General features: G+C 30.1%; 1 protein-coding gene across 1 annotated transcript in view; it reads right to left on the reverse strand.

Moving 5' to 3' along the window:
- LOC122271649 (low-density lipoprotein receptor-related protein 4) overlaps positions 1-18116 on the reverse strand; it is a 397919-nt gene that overhangs the window by 142599 nt on the left and 237204 nt on the right. The window contains exons 7-8 of the mRNA XM_043053650.2: positions 3951-4070; positions 2327-2443 (exon numbers count right to left, since the gene is read on the reverse strand). Coding sequence (XP_042909584.1) covers positions 2327-2443; positions 3951-4070 — 237 coding nt within the window. The remainder of the gene's footprint in view (positions 1-2326; positions 2444-3950; positions 4071-18116) is intronic.

Raw genomic sequence — 18116 nt, forward strand, 5'->3', positions numbered from 1 at the left:
TTATTCAATAATTTTACTATACACATCTCTCTGATCAATTGACATCATAGACATTCTGCGTTTGTTCCTTCTATTATTGCTTATCGGCAACAGTTGTTTATCGCTTGTTTCATTTGAGATAACGATATCGGATAACAGATCGAAGTATTGTCGGTACATTCCTATTTATTATTGATGTGATGTTTGCATGTTTACTCAAAATTTTGTCTAAATTACGATCGCGTCAAATTGACGCATATCCGTAGAGATAGGTATACCACAAAGAGAATTTCAATATTTCAACGCTTTTGAAGAAAATAGACTTCAATATATATTTACCTCGATCAATGGATAAAAGTCATTACAAGAGATAAAATAAAAATGCAAACGGGTTTTGTAATTTTCCTTATAAAATTCGAAATGCGTCAAAATGACGCGTCTCGTAAACCTAGAGTTAATTTCTTTATAAAAATCCTTTAAACATTATGGCATCCAGTTTATTAATAGAAGAAGACGTGATATCGAGTTACGATACCGCTAAAACAAAAAAAAAAATTCAAAATTAGAGAACAAACTAAAACTATTGAAATGAAAATCCCGAAAATTCTTGCAAAATGCAGGGTGTAATTTAATGACCATCCTTATAACATATTTTATGCCTTAACAAACATTACATATTTCTCAGCTTCTTAAGTTCCTTTTACTGAATTTATAATTATTTCTTTTCCCCAACAAAATATTTATAAATCAGCAAATAAAATTATATATAGTTTCATAAAGAGTAAATACAAGCATTTCTACACCTTTGTAAGTAAATGAGACGGTTAATCTTTCATTTCAATACAAGTCTACGTACAACTAATTATAATTCAATGTTACGACAACTTAGTGTCAAATTTTATTTTTAATCTTTCCTTCTTCAACCTCGTTAAACATTAACATAAACATTAGATTTCTTTAAATTTTAACGAACTTTTTGGCAATAAATCTTCAGCCAATATTTTTTAAATCTTAACATTGAAATTAAGGGAGGTGACTGAATTTTCTTAACTTTTAGTAGTGTCCACTATCGATATAGCACCCATTACAGATTTTTTCTGTTCTACAAAGCATCAATTAAACACAAAGTATCACTTTCCATTATCTTTGGTTTCTGTAATCATCAACTAATTTTTTCTACTTTCCGCACCAACTTAAAAATGATCTTAATAAACATGTAAGTTATTCATCATATATTTTCTAACGTGAAGTAAACAACTACACATTGTGCTTGCTGGAGTTCAGTTAGTATTAGTATTTGCATGAGGAAAAAACGAAATATTGAATTGTAAGGACTCATTTCCGAGGACGGCAGAACAGAGAAAATAAGAACCGATTTGATTAGAAAGGGAATAAAAAAAAGGAATTAAGTGATGATTTATAAAGTTTAATACGATAATTTGCCTTATCACTTATAGCCTTGCCATACCACAACTGATTTAACAGGTTTCTATTTCGTATTGTTTCTTTCTCATTCAAGTATTAATTTATGATCTCTTAGAGAGTATACTTTAATATCTAAAATTATAAGGTGTACTTTGTGATATGTAGACTAAAGTAAAAAACGTGAATGTAGTAAAAATCAAGCACAGAAATGGACATACTATAGTTTCGGTTCATTAGTCAAGAACTTCCCTCAGTGTGTAAACACTAAAACAGACTTACTTGTATAGCTTAATTTTTTACATAGATTCCAATTCATAACTACTATAGAGCATATTTTTATTACTTAATTTTTTGAGAAGTGTTTTGAAACTGTATATTAAGGGTTATGATTGCCATATCCCTAGCAGTAAAATAATTTGGACCTTCATTGGGCCAATATTCTTTTTTTTCGATAGTGGTCCTACATAGAATTTTTCGATTCACCTGATATTTTACAGCCGCTTTACAACCATATGTAGAATTGTCAGATACACTCTATAATTTATATCCATTATTTAGCCAATATAGGTTCTATATTGGCCAATGTAGGTCCTATATAGGTCATTCTAGGACCAATAATAAAAAATTCTCGACATCCCAATATTGATCCCTAAGTGCATGTTCTTATAGCATGTTATTCCATTTTTGAACCAACATGAACCGATTTTGAGTCCAAATGGGGTGAAGTTAAAATTGTTTCTAGGTATATTATATATTGTCATTTGCACATAGACAGAAACAACTTGATTAAGCTACCAGAAAATTTCGTTTAAGCTTAAACACACAAAAAAGAGGTTCCATAAATTAGATTTAACACGCAATTACAGGTTCTACTTTTGATTTTTATACAGAAATAGGTTTATGAGAAGAGATATGAACTGACCACATCCATCTTCATCGCTGTTGTCAGCGCAATCGAATTCTCCATCACAGCGCCACTGTCTTTTGATGCACCTACCAGCTCTGCACTGGAATTCCTCTTCACCACATTCTGGCATTTCTGTAAAATTTACGCATACGCAATTTTATTTAGAAAATTAAATCACACAAAGAATGCTGAACATAGTTTTAGATTGTGTCTTGAGGTGAATATATATGCAAAAATTCCGTTTTCTGTACGATTCATCACGTCAACGGCCGCACGTATTTACAGAGAAATATCCTTCAGACCACGAGTACCACTGTACGAAGCGTATTCTGCTAAGTACTCCCACCGATATTTGAATAATGCCAGTCTCTGGTGGTCACAAGGATAATATCTCGTTCCGTTTGTTTCCGTGGCATGATATCTGTTTATTTGTGTCTGCTGTTTCGCATTTCGCCACTTTACATGATTTGATTGAATCCTTGCCGAGTAAAGAGGAGTATAACTTAAATTCTTTACCCTAATTCGTTGAAATTTCGAAAAGAAAAATGGAAAACTTATTTCTTAGTGAGTCAAATAACAGTTAACAAGAAAGCTTTTACGAGGATCACAATAATTTTGTTAATGAATCATTGTTTTATTACATTTATAACAATTCAATAGATTTGTTACTTACTGTGAAATAGCTTTTAAAATGCATGCGAAGAAGTATAAAAAAAGTAATTAACGTATGCAAACGCTACAATATTTGGTTCCGTTGCATAGCGCAATGCCACTATTTAAGCTTTAAACTTTACATAATAATTTCCATGAAAACTTACAAAAGACGCATCTTTGTCTCCATTGGTTTAGTTGTAACATTCATAGTTTAACAGATTAAAAATATCTACTTACCCGAGTCAAAATTCTTGATGGTCCCAGCAAAACATTTTGATGGTTTTTGTTGGTTTTAGTGCAACTCATGATGGTCCAACATCATTCGATGGTCACCCTCATCCATCATTTTCCATTATGCGTTCATGGATTTTGCTATGCCAACAAACTTCCATCATGTAATGATGGAAAATGCTACTTTGATACTATGATGGTTAACCATCAAGATAAGTTTGATTCTCATGGACCAATAATCTATGATGATCCATGATGGTTCCAACTATACATTTCCATGATGATTTAATAGGAATTCTTGTTTGTTCTCAGGAATAAACTATCAAGACAATTTGTTCTTTTTTTAAATCAGTCCGAATCCCTACATTAGGGTGATGGTTGCTTATAATCGCTTCAACATTTGATTCCTTAGAAACTGTGATGGAAATTTCTGATCATTCAGCATGAACAAACCATCAAAGCAAGTCGCTATTATTATGTTGGACCATCACAAATTAGTACGAATTCCTATATTGAGGTGATGGTACTTATGTTGGCTACCATCAAAAAATATAATGGTTTATAATGAAATTATTGATAATTACCATCAAGATTATGTTGATCCATCAATGGAAAACCATCATAATTTTTAACTTAGGTAAACTTTAAAAATACAATCTAAGAAACCGTACAGTAACAGTTTGTTAGAATTCCGGGTTAAATTTAATTTTTTTTTAAAAAAGAAATCGTGAAAATAAGTAAAACTTATACTTACGACAATCCTTTTCATCTGACATGTCATCACAGTCATTTTCTCCGTCGCATTTCCAATCAACATTGATACATAATCCGTCATCGCATCGAAATTCCCTATCCCTGCACGCTGCCTCCCCCGCTGAAAGAAAAAAAAAAAGAAAATTCAATTTTTTTTTCTTTTGCATTACAGAACTATTAAGTTCTTTTGGTCAGAAATAGATTTAAATTTGACTAAGGGGAAGAAATTATATTATGGTAAATAATACTATGTTGCTGCTTATAACTTTAGGAGCAAATAGAGAATCGAAACATCAGTATGATATTATTTTAAAATATTTCGTTTTTTAAAAAAAGCGTTTTTTCTAGATGTAGTTCATAATGTATTTCTAGTAAAGTTTAATGTGCCTTAGTTTTTATTTTAAAGTTAATCAAATTAAAATTATTATTTACATTGAAAGGTAACTGGAAATATGTAGAGTTGGTTTATGTTGTTGTTGTTGTAGTTAATTTACGTCGCACTAGAGCAACGCCTCCTACAATTGAAAGCCTCCACACGGTTTTTTGTAGGTAGTCCGATCAGACCACTATAAAAATAAACCAGTTTACGAAAGAGCCATTTAATAGAAAATCTAGTAAAAATAAGAACGTGGTAGCCAATATATGTCTAAAAATTTGTTTAGTTTGTGGATATGATTGGTTTGTTTTATTTACATGACTACCACTACAGATTCAATTCTCAAATATATATGGTAAATTTCTCTCAGTCGTTTTTTACAATAAAATTTGGGTTCATGCGCACTACCGGTTCACTTTTTAAATAGTCTGCGCAGACTACCTATAAGAAACCGTTTTCAGGCTTTCTGATGTAGGAGGTGATGACTAGAGCTGCACAATGGGCTAGGTTTATGTTTATAACAAACGATTTGTTACTTTGACTAAATTATCTAAAGATAATGAAGAAGTAAGATATTTCTTGACTAAAAAGAACTTTATTCTCTTAAAAAATATGCAGACTGGAAATAACTGGTAACATGTTTCAAGCGCTTAAAAATAAGAGGCCATTTTCAGGACTTGCTATTCGAGAATGAAAAGAAACAAAAGCGATGTGAAATATAAAACGTAATTTTTCCATCCAAATGGAAAGGAAAGGAGATGAATAAGTCTATAAAAACCTCAGGCCAGGAGAGAATAAAAATAAAAATGAAAAAATAAAACTAGAGAAATTACTGTGACTGAAATTAGTGAATCAAGGAGAATTCAATTCTACACACTATGGGTGAGGCATTATATGAATTAGAAATAGCAATTTTATGAGTAAAACAAGATTCCCTCTGGCAAGTCTTGAAAATGGAAGCCTGTTTTTGAACGCTTGAAACGTGTGGATTGTTATTTCCATTCTGCATATTATTGAAGCAAAAAAAGTTTTTCAGCCAAGTAATAATTTGTTACTTATTGTGTTTCCCTAATAGCAAGAAATGGTGTAATCCTTCCATTTGTAGTGTGACAGCGAATTTCCCCTAATTTTATTCCAAAGAAACAGGTAAAAAAATATATATTATGAAATTTATTTCTTTTTTGTTTTATTATGTTTTTAAAGGAGAATTTATCCAATTTTTTTGTCGAGAATTACATGAGAATTATTCCAAAATTTAATAATTTAAGAATATTTGAATGAGAATTGTGCCAAAATTTTTTGTGATTTGATTTTAGGACAGTAATTTGTAACTATCCCGCGATCTTTTAAAGTGCTTTTTCACTGCTAATTTTGCAAAAAAAAAGAAGAAAGAAAGATATAATTCCTTTACTACTCCGCGTAGAAGTACAATAGAGAATTTCTCATCATTAGATAAAAAAGCACAAAAAATAAATTTTAAAATAGTAATATTCGAAATGTCTTTTAAAAGGAAAAAAAGTAAACAGAATAATTATTAAGAACTAAAATTTTACAAATATTGGCAAATTAAAATTTAACAATGAGGAATTTAACAAAGTGTTGCACAACACTAAAAAAAGTAATAAGCAGTGGAGAATAATAAAAATAAATATTAAAATTATTAAATAATTAATAATTATTAAAAAATTAATAATCATTAATTAATTACTAAAAGTATTAAACTATGAGAAATTGAACCCGAGAACTTTAGCATTATCTGAGTGTTGCCCACATTATGCTGAATATATTAGGGGACCGGAAATTAATGTCATTTCGGTGCATTTGATATTTATTATCAAGATTTTATTTTTAATTAATACAGTATTCACCCTCGTCAGCAGCAACCTTTCAATGCCAGATCGGAAATGCATTGAAATGGATCGAAATAAGTAAATTGGTTTTTAAGACTAACGAATATATAATGCTCCGAAACGACATTACTTTCCGGTTCCCCTAATAAATGAAATCATTTTTTAAACTACTGTTGCTGAATAAAAATTATTTGTTAGTTATTGTTTTCAGTTCTTCTTTTTACCCTTGGCATTGAAAAACATTAATTGTAAACGACTCACTATGGTTATCTTTCAAATAAATAATTACATAGCTAAGCAATTTAAAATCCATACAAAAGCTATATTTATTTGATACCTGTGTTTAATACTCCTTGTTATGCTTGAAACATTTTTTTATTAGCTATCACATTCGATTTTATACTTTCTTTTTCATTTCATTGAATGCTTAAAAGTAATCTATAAACTAACAAAAAAAAATGATAATAAGCTAATGAATTAAAATGTAATTTTCATAGCATAATAGGTATAATTACAAACGCAAACATGAGTTTTACTAGTTGCTGATATTCTAATTTGTGGAAAGGGAAATGACAGCATATAATTCAATCAAAATCTCTTTAATATTCAAATCATGTTTATACATCAATTATTCAGAATTACTCTTTTCAATAGGAAGAATACTCTTTCCAATAGTTTATTCTATTTTACGTATGTCTTGGATTTTAATCATACCTTCTGATTTTTGTACTATTCATATGTAAATTACTTCGAATTGAAATTGAAGTTTACTAGTGAAGCGAACTTGAAAGTTACTAGGAATTCATTAGAAACATCACTTATTTTACACACTAAATGAACATATTCATCTAAATAATAAATTTTCCTTATTCTCGAAAAGAACTGAAAATATAATTCGTCCCTGAATTCGTTAAAATTCGAAGGTATTACTTTTATGTCATATGTAGAATAAAAGTTCTATCGGTGGGTTTTAATTGTGATTTTCATTATGTGCACAAAATGAGTTGTAATGGTCTTTCAGGTGTACTATTGAAACTTTTTAATGTAATAAGAATTGTATGTTTCGCTATTATACTCTAAAATAGAAATTATTTTCGGTTTACTCCCAGTTTTCGTAGTAGAACTAAATTTTTTCATGAAAAAAAATTAATTTAAGTTGATACTAAAGAGAAGTAAGAATACAACGAATGAAGTTAACTGGGATTTCTTTATTTTAATAAAAAGAAACGCATTTTTAAGAGTAGAATAANAATATTATTACACTAATAATGCTTTTTTCGAATTTCTCCGATGACTTCTGGCAAACAAATGGTCGTGTACCATTCAGAATTGACAGTCCTTTCTTTGCTCTAACGCCACTGTTGCCACATGACCACTAATGCCGAAGAAACGGGCAATCATTTGTTTCGATGTTCTTCTTCCTCAAACAACTTTTCTTGATTTTGCCTCGTCTTGGAAGACCCATACAGTTGATTGCTGTTTTGTTTCCGGCTCATATGCATAGATCCATGATTCGTCACCTGTGTAGATGTTATACACAGCCTTTGATGTACCTTGAACGTATTTTTCCAACATTTCCTTGCACCAATCGACACGAGCCTTTTTTGAGCGTTTGTCAGATCCAACGCGAACAAATTTTTTTTACGCTCAAATGTTCATGCAATATTTTATTGATGCTAGTCATACTAATGTCCAAAGACGCCTCTATCTCACGGTATGTCACATGACGATCTTGCTTTATCAGTTCACGCACAGCATCGATCTTTTCTGGCACAACAACGGATTTTGGACGACCTGCACGGGATTCGTCCTGGATCGAACATCGACCACGATTAAATTCGTTATACCAATTTTTTACAGTGCTGTAGGATGGCGCTTTATCGCTGAATAAGGAATTAAGTTCATCGAAGCACTCTTGTCTTGACAATCCACGCCGAAAGGTATGAAAAATAATGGCACGAAAATGTTCACGATTCAATTCCATTTTTTGAAAGAGAAGAACTTTTCAATTTACAGTCAACAGCACAAATGAAGCTATAATGGTACATCGTCTGCTGAATTTATGTTTAAAAATATCAAACTTTCGATTAAAATCGTCTGCGGTCGCCTAGCAACACTTACTGTTGCCAAAGCCAGAAATATAAATAGCAACCCTCGTACGCATTTATCTCTGTTATGTAAAATACTTTATATTTAATAATACCATTAAAATATTCATCTAGCTTTTTTTTTCTTTAACTCTTTGCAATCCGAGTACTTTAAAATTCTGTTGAATTAACATTATGCACTAAATAATTTAAAATTACACAATACTGCATTTTTATATAATTTTTATAATTCTTAAAATAATGCGGTTACTAATTTTTAAGGTATAATGGTTTTTAATTTTAGAGTGGTGACTGGTAACGGCGCCTCAGAGGCAACGGGGCAAAGGATTAAGAAAGGAAAAAAAAAAGGTTTAATAAACCTTGTTTCATACTTTCTAATGCAGAATAAACTTTTATTCTAATTTCTTAACTTTTTTAAGCTCCATCATGAAAACAGTTTATATTTTTCATTTTCATTTACATAACTTAAAATATAAAAAAAGCTACTTGACGCGTAGTTCTTATTCACTTAGAATCAGCACTTAATTCATCATCCACGCAAATAAGATTCAAGATAATGCCATTATCTAATTCCATAAATCTACTCAAAAGTAACATTCACATCTGAAAAGACAGTCAAACTTTGAAATGCATTTACTTTCATGTCTTGTGTGAAAACAGAAGTTTTATTTCTGAGTCCTAATTACTTTAATTCATTCACGCCGCTTTTGAAGGTAATAACAAAATCCTCAGAAAATTCCAAAACAAGAGAGAGAACAAACTAAGAACTTAAAGAAACTTTCATCGTACCTTTAAGAAAAGAAGAATTGTATACTTCGCCGTCACTTCATAGCTTATTTAATGTTAAGTGAAAAGACGAAAACTTCCGTTTTCTGAAAGCGGATTAGTTATTTCTGGAAGCGAAAGTCTCGAAAAGTACTTACAGGAAATGTAGTATAACTAACGGGTATTTTGATTTCTGTGTCTCTATGGAAAAATTGTATCAAGCATATCTTCAGGCATTATAATATAGAGTTGACGTTTGTAAATTAATTGAATAAGAGCATTACTTTGCAACATTTCGTTAATGATATTAGTCTTTACTTAGGTTAATTATGAAACTGTTTTAACTGCTTAAGTCTTAAATGCTGAATTCGAAAATAGTGTTATTGCATTTTGATTGATGTTGGAATTATCAAGCACTTGTATAAATAAATAAAATTTTACTGATGATTTAAAATTAGCTTATTTTTTCTGATGTTAAATTTTTGCTGTATGTTTAATTTTATTAGGTTAAGAAGAATTTGGACAAAAATTTACGTCCATATGAGCTGCAAAAATTTCTGCCATCATATGTACATCCAAAATAAGGCAAAATAAAAAAAAAAATTTGCAAAATTTTGAAAAAAAATCTTTTATTCAAAATTTTAATAAAAAAAACAGTTTAAGAGTAAAATAATTTCATTTTGTCACTGAGAAAAAAGTATGCTCAAAGCTTTCAGAACATGGTAAAATTTACCATATTTTCTGGTTCTACACGCACACGAAGGAGTTCGATAATTTTTACCATGGCACTCAAACCGGTACCATAACGAAAAAAAAATTATCAGATAAATGGTTTAAGTAGGTGTTACATTTAAGTATTTATTACCAGAATTCTCATTGTTGTAACAGAAATGTTTTTATCATAAAAATATGGTTTTTTTAGTTGTTTTTTCTGTGTAAAATTTTACATTTTTGTCTAAAACAAAGGTCATCAAAATTGTTGAAATTGTTCGCAAATGGTCAATTTAACATAATTAAAAGACGATCTGATTAGGGGTTGTCGCGATCTATAAGGTAGATGCGATCTAAAGGATGAGTTAAGAGTCGATGATTACTAATGCTACTTAATTTGAAATTTATTAACAGCATTCATCGAAAGCTAATTATCACGGACATTTGGCATCTGATATCCTTAAGCAATTGATTTCCCTAACTGAGGATGAACATGAAAGGTAGTAAATAGAAATACTCAAATCTTTGAGCTAAAATGCGTTTTATGGCCATTCTAAGTACTTGTTTATGAAAATTATTGATTCATTCAGAAGAGTCTTAACGTGATTTAATTGTAAATTAAAAAAATATTTTCTAAATTTTATTGCAAAATGTTTTTATACGTACGTTTCTGAAAATGCCGTTTTGTAATCCACCACCAAATGAAATAACGGATGCATAGTTAGGGAAGTCTTTGCAATTTATGTAATGGAGATTTTTCTGTAAGAAAACCTGAGTTTTGCGCATGATTGTTCGTCAAGAATATAGAGTCAAATAAAGTCAGAGTTTTATCGCAATTTTTATCATCACAGAAATCAAAGATTAATTGTCGAAAGGTGTGCGTAAAGGTACTTTATTTGCGTTGCACTAGACCTGCACAATGGGCTATTGGCGACGGTCTGGAAAACATCCCTGAGGATGATTCGAAGACATGCCATCGCAATTTTGATCCTATACAGAGGGGATGGCTCCCCTGCTTTGGTAGCCCAACGACCTGCCCGCGAAGTCGAACATCTTACTGTAGAACAAGGACCGATACCGTACACCCTCGGTCTCTACGCAAGCCAATAAAAAAAGTCACCCATCCACTTACTGACCGCAGCCAGTGATGTTTGACTTCAGTGTTCTACGTCTTTACGATCAGTCCACTGAGGGACAGCGATGCGTTAAAGTAAATAGTGTTAAGAACGGAAACAACTTTATTTGTATAAGTATTGAAATGAAAACTTTCAGTGAGCTGTTATGATATTGACTTGATGTTCTTAGCAAAACAGTCGTATACAAAAGTATGGGGCTGTGTTGCTACAACTCATGTAACATCATCTGATAAAGACTTCGGTAAAGATGTATTGTCTACCGTTTTATCACTCAACCTGAATGGTGATGAGTTCTATCAACACCTATTCAAAGAAGGAAAGCATACGCACAGATCAACTTAAGAGTCCGATGTCATAAACTGCTCAGTGGCAGGCAAACAGAAAGATGTCATTATGTCAGGACTACTAAACTGCGCAATGGAGAAAAATAAAAAAGTTGTCACAATATTCGGACTACTAAAGGATCGGAACTCTCGTTTATGATATCTTTTTCTCCTCTAGGAAGCGTTGGTTCTAACGATTTCAAAAATATCAAACTTTTCTGATACTGTACAATGTGCTCAGCACATCAACATGTTTTCACAAACATCTTGTCGAAATTCTGACCAAAATTTAACTTTGCATTTTGTCAACAATGTCCGTGACGATTTTAATAAGTTTTTAAAACAACCACAATTAAATTCTATTTGAAATACTACATGTGGTGAAATAGACTTAAAGGTGTCTGTTCCAGCTTCTCACTGGAAGCGCATCGCTAGAGATAAAATCATTGCGGACTGGAATGCAGAATTTCTTGCTTCGCCTCGGTCGCTCTGGACGAAAAGGTTCTTTCCATCCATTTTTCACCGTTTGCAATGTAAATTCTTTGCAACTGATTTTAAATTGACCCAAATTTTAACAAACCATGGAAATTTTAAAAGATATTTATTTCGTTTCCATCTGCAGACCAGTGGAATTTGTGCTTGCGGTGATGCTGATGAAGATGCTGAACATATTCTTCTTCACTGTAGTCTCCATGCGAGTGCCCGAATGAATTTAAAGACTGATTTGAGACGTCTTTCAATTTGTTGGCCACCTGTCTTATCAGAACTGGTCAAAAGTATTGAAAGTCTTGCGGCCTTGCGGAATTTTGTTTTTAAAGTAAATTTGTAAATTTTTCTCCTTTTGTTTTTTACTTACAACTGTAAGCCTCATGCTATACTTTGTGGTGCATGAGGAGTTTTAAGTCGTTTAAATAAAATAAAAATAAAAGTACATTGTAAAAATTGCAATAAAAATACAGAGGTTGAAAAAGCAAGAGTCTCTGTAAAATTGAGATCTTGTTCATACCGGGTTTTTAGTTAATAGAAAAAAATTTCGGCTTCTTTCAGAACATATCTATAAATTAATTTTATTTCAAATATTTTAATAAATTTTTTACTTGTTTCATATGTAAACTTTCGTCTAGTTGGTGTGACGGGTATAGCTTAGAGTTCGATACTTTTGCTAAAAGCTGATTGTCTTTTTGGATTAAACTTTATCAAACTGCGTTTCAATGATTCGAATTCCATTCCAATGAAATGTCAACAACGTTATCGAAGACAGGAAGTAATGATAAGTGAGTTCCAGTATTTTTACCGAAACATTTTTTATTGTGCAAGCAAATAGACATTTTATACGTTAAATTTTCCTTAACTTACATTCCCTAACTTTCTACTTTTTAAAGCATATAGACTTTATATATGTTAAAATGTTTCCCCTCTTACTTACATTTCAACTCTTTAAAGCAAATAGATTTTTTATAAGTTAAATTTTTTCCCTTGCTTACTTACATTTGAATTCTTCAAAGCAAATAGACTTTTTATAAGTTAATATTTTTTCCCTCGCTTACTTACATTTGAACTTTTCAAAGCAAAAAGACTTTTTGTAAGTTAATATTTTTTCCCTCGCTTACTTACATTTGAACTTTTCAAGGCAAATAGACATTTTATAAGTTAATATTTTTTCCCTCGCTTACTAACATTTGAACTTTTCAAGGCAAATAGATTTTTTATAAGTTAAATTTTTTCCTTCGCTTACTTACATTTGAACTTTTCAAGGCAAATAGATTTTTTATAAGTTAATTTTTTCCCTCGCTTACTTATATTTGAACTTTTCAAGGCAGATAGATTTTTTTATAAATTAAATTTTTTCCCTCGCTTACTTACATTTGAACTTCTCAAATCAAATAAACTTTTTATAAGTTAATATCTTTTCCCCGCTGACCTGCATTTCAACTCCCTAATTAAATAGACTTTTTAAAAATTAAATTATTTTCCCCACTAACTAACACTTACACTCTCTTGAAGCAGATCATATTTTCAAATTTCATATTTCACTTTAATTTGACTATGGAGCAATGTGACTCAGCATTCTGGAAGTTACAGCTTTTTCGCTTATCAAGTAAATCGTCCTTAGTCGTCCAACCTAAGAATTGTTATATTTCTTATTTATTGAATTTTTATTTATACTTATGGCATAACATAATTGATTATTCCATGCAATAAGAAATATAACAATTCTTCGTGAGAAGTAAGATATATCGAAATACCCAGCGCGTAAAATTTTGTACTTCGACTCTTTAAACTCAAAGGAATAAGAAATGTTAAAACACGTAAGCTTTTAGTTAAACATAAAAAACATCGAAATCCTTTTTTCAGTTTTAAAGCTGTCTGAGATGTTCTTAGACTAGTAGGATATAAAAAAAAATTCTACAAATCTCAAGACATCATTGAATATCTGGGCACTATTGATCTGATTTTTCCCTATCCGCTGTTGATTTATTCTATGCATTTGAAAATACGAAGAAATATCAAAAGATAAGAAAATATAAGATTCAGCCTTATTACTTGTTGAAGTATTATTTAGCTCTAAATTGAAGGAAGTCGATGACAATGTGACACAAACCTTGCATTTAGCAAAATTATATATGAAAAGTAATTTCAAATTAGAAAAAAAATTGTTGATAGATAAGGAAATATAAAATCAAATATTATTTCAAGTTGATGCATTATTTTGTTCGAAATCGCAAAAAAATAATGATATTCAAACACCATCTTTTTTTTTTTTTAACCAAATTGTAACTACTTGTAGAATCCAAGAGGCAAAGTAAAAATACGACTTTAAGATTAAATTATTAGCAACTTTAAAAAAAATAGTTTTAAAAGTGATTATAGGGCGAAATAAATAAATGAATCACAATCTATGATTAGGCAAGAGCTAAAAGTTATCATGAAGAAGCGAACGAAATGTTCGGGGAAAAAAAACTTTTTGAAAATTTTGCTTGGTCTCGAAGTGTTTAGACATGTAGTGACCGAACATTACCTGGTTGAATCTCAAATTTATGTGTTTTCCCATTCCTTTAAATTTAACTATAACTATTCAATGTGTTTATTATTACTTGATCCAGGAGTTCCCTTGTCTTCTGGACTGGGTTCAAAATTATTAGTCTACAGAGTTGAACATTAGCACTCGCAAACCCAAAATTATTGGACGACGATTATAAAATAAAATAAAATAAAAATGTGTTTATCATACGCAAACAAAAAATGTTTAATAACAGTAAGTTCAGTGAAATAATTTTACTAAAAAAATGAGATCCACATTTGCCACTTATTTGCCACTTTCAGTTAATTATGCCACATAAAAAGCTGATATTTTAATTAAAAAGAATTCGATTTTTTTTCTAAGGTATTATTTCTGGAAAAAAGATTTTGTAAACAAACTGAATATTAAGTTGTATATAGAGAGCTGATCAGTTCATCAATAACTTACGTTGTAGTTGCCGTATCCTGTCGCTAATAATAATAACGAAACATAGTTATTTATTACATTATAAAACATAATATACAGTTACTATAATTGTGGCGTAGATTTAAAAAGCGGAATTAGAGAGATACTTGCCAAGTGTAATAACACATTCAAGTACCTTCTTTTCGCAACTCCTATCAGAACAAAACTAGAGTTGCCCGTCGTAATTTTTCTAACTACGTTAGAAGCAAGGGCTCTACCAAAATACGGAAGTGATAATTATCAATATATTCATGAGGAATGCAGCATACAGTAATTTTTACTGCGACCTATTACGCAAAATGAAATTGCATAATTCATTTCATTTGCATGTTATTTACATGCATTTACTTGATGTTGCGCATTGTGCAACCATACAATAATTAGTTTTCGAAAGCATTTTTTTTAAATCTTAGACATTTTTTATTCGCTCAAAATGTGTAACTGTTTCGTTAGACCGATTAGAATGTCATTTTTCTTATTTTTTTAAGATGATATTTATTAAAAACCTTGATACCCTTTGATAATAAGTGTAATATATTAAATATTTTAAATATGATATTTTGCTAATTTTAAAGTTAACTAAGCAGGCCTTTAGTCGAAATAAAAAAAACTTTTTAATAATTTATATATTTACATGTCATGCAATGCTTCGTTCTTTACGTCAGCTGAAAGAAAATACTTTGAAACATGACTATAACTAATCGCTTTTTTAATGAAATTTCTATTCTTATATTCTACGCCTAAAATACAACGTATGCGAGTCGAACTGATTTACAAACAACTTTAGGTGATAAATCATCGGTGCTGAAAAGTTTAACGCGAAAATAGAAAATTTGATTCATGGTTTAGGGTGACAATCTATTAAAAGTATAAAAAAAACTCTTAGAATTTAAAATAGTTGAAAAAACTACATTGTCAGGTAAAAAACAGTAAAACGTTCTTTTTCTTTTAAAGTTTCCCGTTTTTTCAACATCACGCGAGGCAAAATAAATTATTAACGACCATCAAAAACTCTTATTAATCTTCCAAGACGATCAAAATTGTGTGAAAGTGGATCTCTAAATTGTCTAATTAAAGGATTTTATTTCGCTTTTTTTTTAAATTCCATTTTCGTATTTTGCATTAATCTTTGTGTAAAAATGAACCTGAAATTTTAATTAAAATGTCACGTTTTTTTGTATTTTCATTATTGAAAAGGATTATGAAAACTATGTAAAAGAAATATTCGCTATTTAAATTAAAACATTTTTACTTTATCTTTGAAATGCTATGTTCTTAACATTGCATAGAATTTTTAAAAATACTACAGAAAAAAACTTTTTTTTCTTCAATTATTACAAAAATGTTACAGAAACATAATATGCAAAACGTAAATTTAAAAGCAGAATTATTAATTATGTTTTTCTTCTGTTTAATGTAATCTTTAAAAGAAGCATTTAAATACGTACACGCATAAAAAATTCTCAGTAAAATCTTACGATTATTTTGTATTTTTAGCGTTTATTTCTTATTCTCAAGAGTAATTAGTGTTGCCTTTTTTAAAACTCAATAAGAAATGACTTCATATTTTGCCAAACAAAATTCGAATACATTTAAAATATGTATAACAGCTACCATTCAGTGTAAAAGTAAAAGATATATTAATTGTGGTAAAACTGTACAGCAGAGTGTGTCTGGAAAAAATTTTTTAGATATTTAAAATTCCAATTTTATAATAATTTGCCAATGATGACGCATTATAAAAATAAATTCTAGCAAATTTAAAAATATTTAGGTTTCTCGAAATGGATCTTAAGTTTTCCTTTTTTTTGAGGAGAATAAAAAACATAATTTTATTTTTTCGAGCATAGATAAAGTACAAATTTTAGAATTCAAGCACCGAAATGTTAAGTTAAAATCTGAAGTTATGGCACAAAAAAATGGATATAAGGTTAAATTTTACCTTCCGAGAATTCACATGATAACAAGTTGAAAACTACGCGTATCTGTTAAATAAAGTTACTCAAGGTTTTAACTTATAATTTGATTTCACAATTCTTATGGAAAACACAAAAAGTAATTATTTGAAACATTTAGGAGCCACAAGGCATGGGCCTCTCATAATAAAGCAGGCTCTGATCACATCAAATGGCTCATCACTACGGTTATCACATTAAAAATGGTTTGTTAGGCTTCGTAACTATAATTCGAATTTAGACTCTAAACAACTTAACTTGACACTTGACATTTAGATCGTTAGAAACATATGTGCTACATTGAAGTTAAACCCTTTGTTGAACTTTTATAAAGCATGCAATTTTTATAACCATGAACGCTTGCTAAGATATTTCGATATATTTGGTCATAAGGCCACTAAACCAAATGTCCACTCACTGAACCAGTTGGGAATAAGAATTCAAAGATTTGAATACAAAATGTTCTGATTTTTAATGTGATTGGCTTATTGATTGAACTAGAACTTATTCATTCGATTCTATTCAAAACTTTTAAAGTAGAAAGCTACCTTTTCAGTTCTATAAAGGATTTAATACATAATTAGGATTTAATACATTAACTTCAATTTAATACATAATTAGCCTGGTAGTATCGAGAGAACACGTATTATCTGATTAATTCATTCCATTAAAAATCAGCCCTCTTCCGCTGTCTGTTCATCATGCGAAGCATGCAAACTAATTAATATTTTTGTAAAAAAACACATTTTGTTATGGATTATCTACACCTGAACAATCTTTGAACTATAAAAACAGTTTTATTCTTATAAAGAAATGAGCTATATTACAAATTATAATTTCGAATTATATGCTTTCAACTCGTGAAGAAGTGAAATGCTTATGACATGTCATTTAAGTCACATTTAATTGGATGCCTGTAAGAGACGCGTGGGCGTAGAACATGATTGGCTTCAGAATCGACAAATCCCATGAGTTACCTACGGTGACATCACTTACAGGTATCCAATCGTCTCACTGACGTTAAATTGCGTACTAATTTGAGACAATTTTTTCAACTAATTTTGAATGCATAAAATCAGTTTTATTCATATTTATAAGGAACTAAGCTGCTTAAGAAATTATAACTTTAAATTGTCTCTCGCTTTACGTATGATTGCACTTTGTTTTAACATTAAATAAATGGCTAGTTTTGAATAAAGGTGACTTCAATTAAGTATAGTTTTTATTGATGGAGAGACCGAAATCCCTATGCACTGCTTTTAACACAAAATGTACAACATACACAATTTAAAATAAAACTACAATTTGAAACTGAGTTTTTCACAAGAACAACTAGAAGTGTGCCATTGGGGCTTAGACGGTTGAACTTTAGAATCCATCTTACTATTGTGCGACATAAATTTGAGATTTTTTTCCCTTCTGCAATCGGGTACTTGCATCTCGAGAAGAAGAATAA

The sequence above is a fragment of the Parasteatoda tepidariorum genome, chromosome 8, assembly GCF_043381705.1.
Source record: "Parasteatoda tepidariorum isolate YZ-2023 chromosome 8, CAS_Ptep_4.0, whole genome shotgun sequence".
NCBI classification, from domain to species: Eukaryota; Metazoa; Arthropoda; class Arachnida; order Araneae; family Theridiidae; genus Parasteatoda; species Parasteatoda tepidariorum.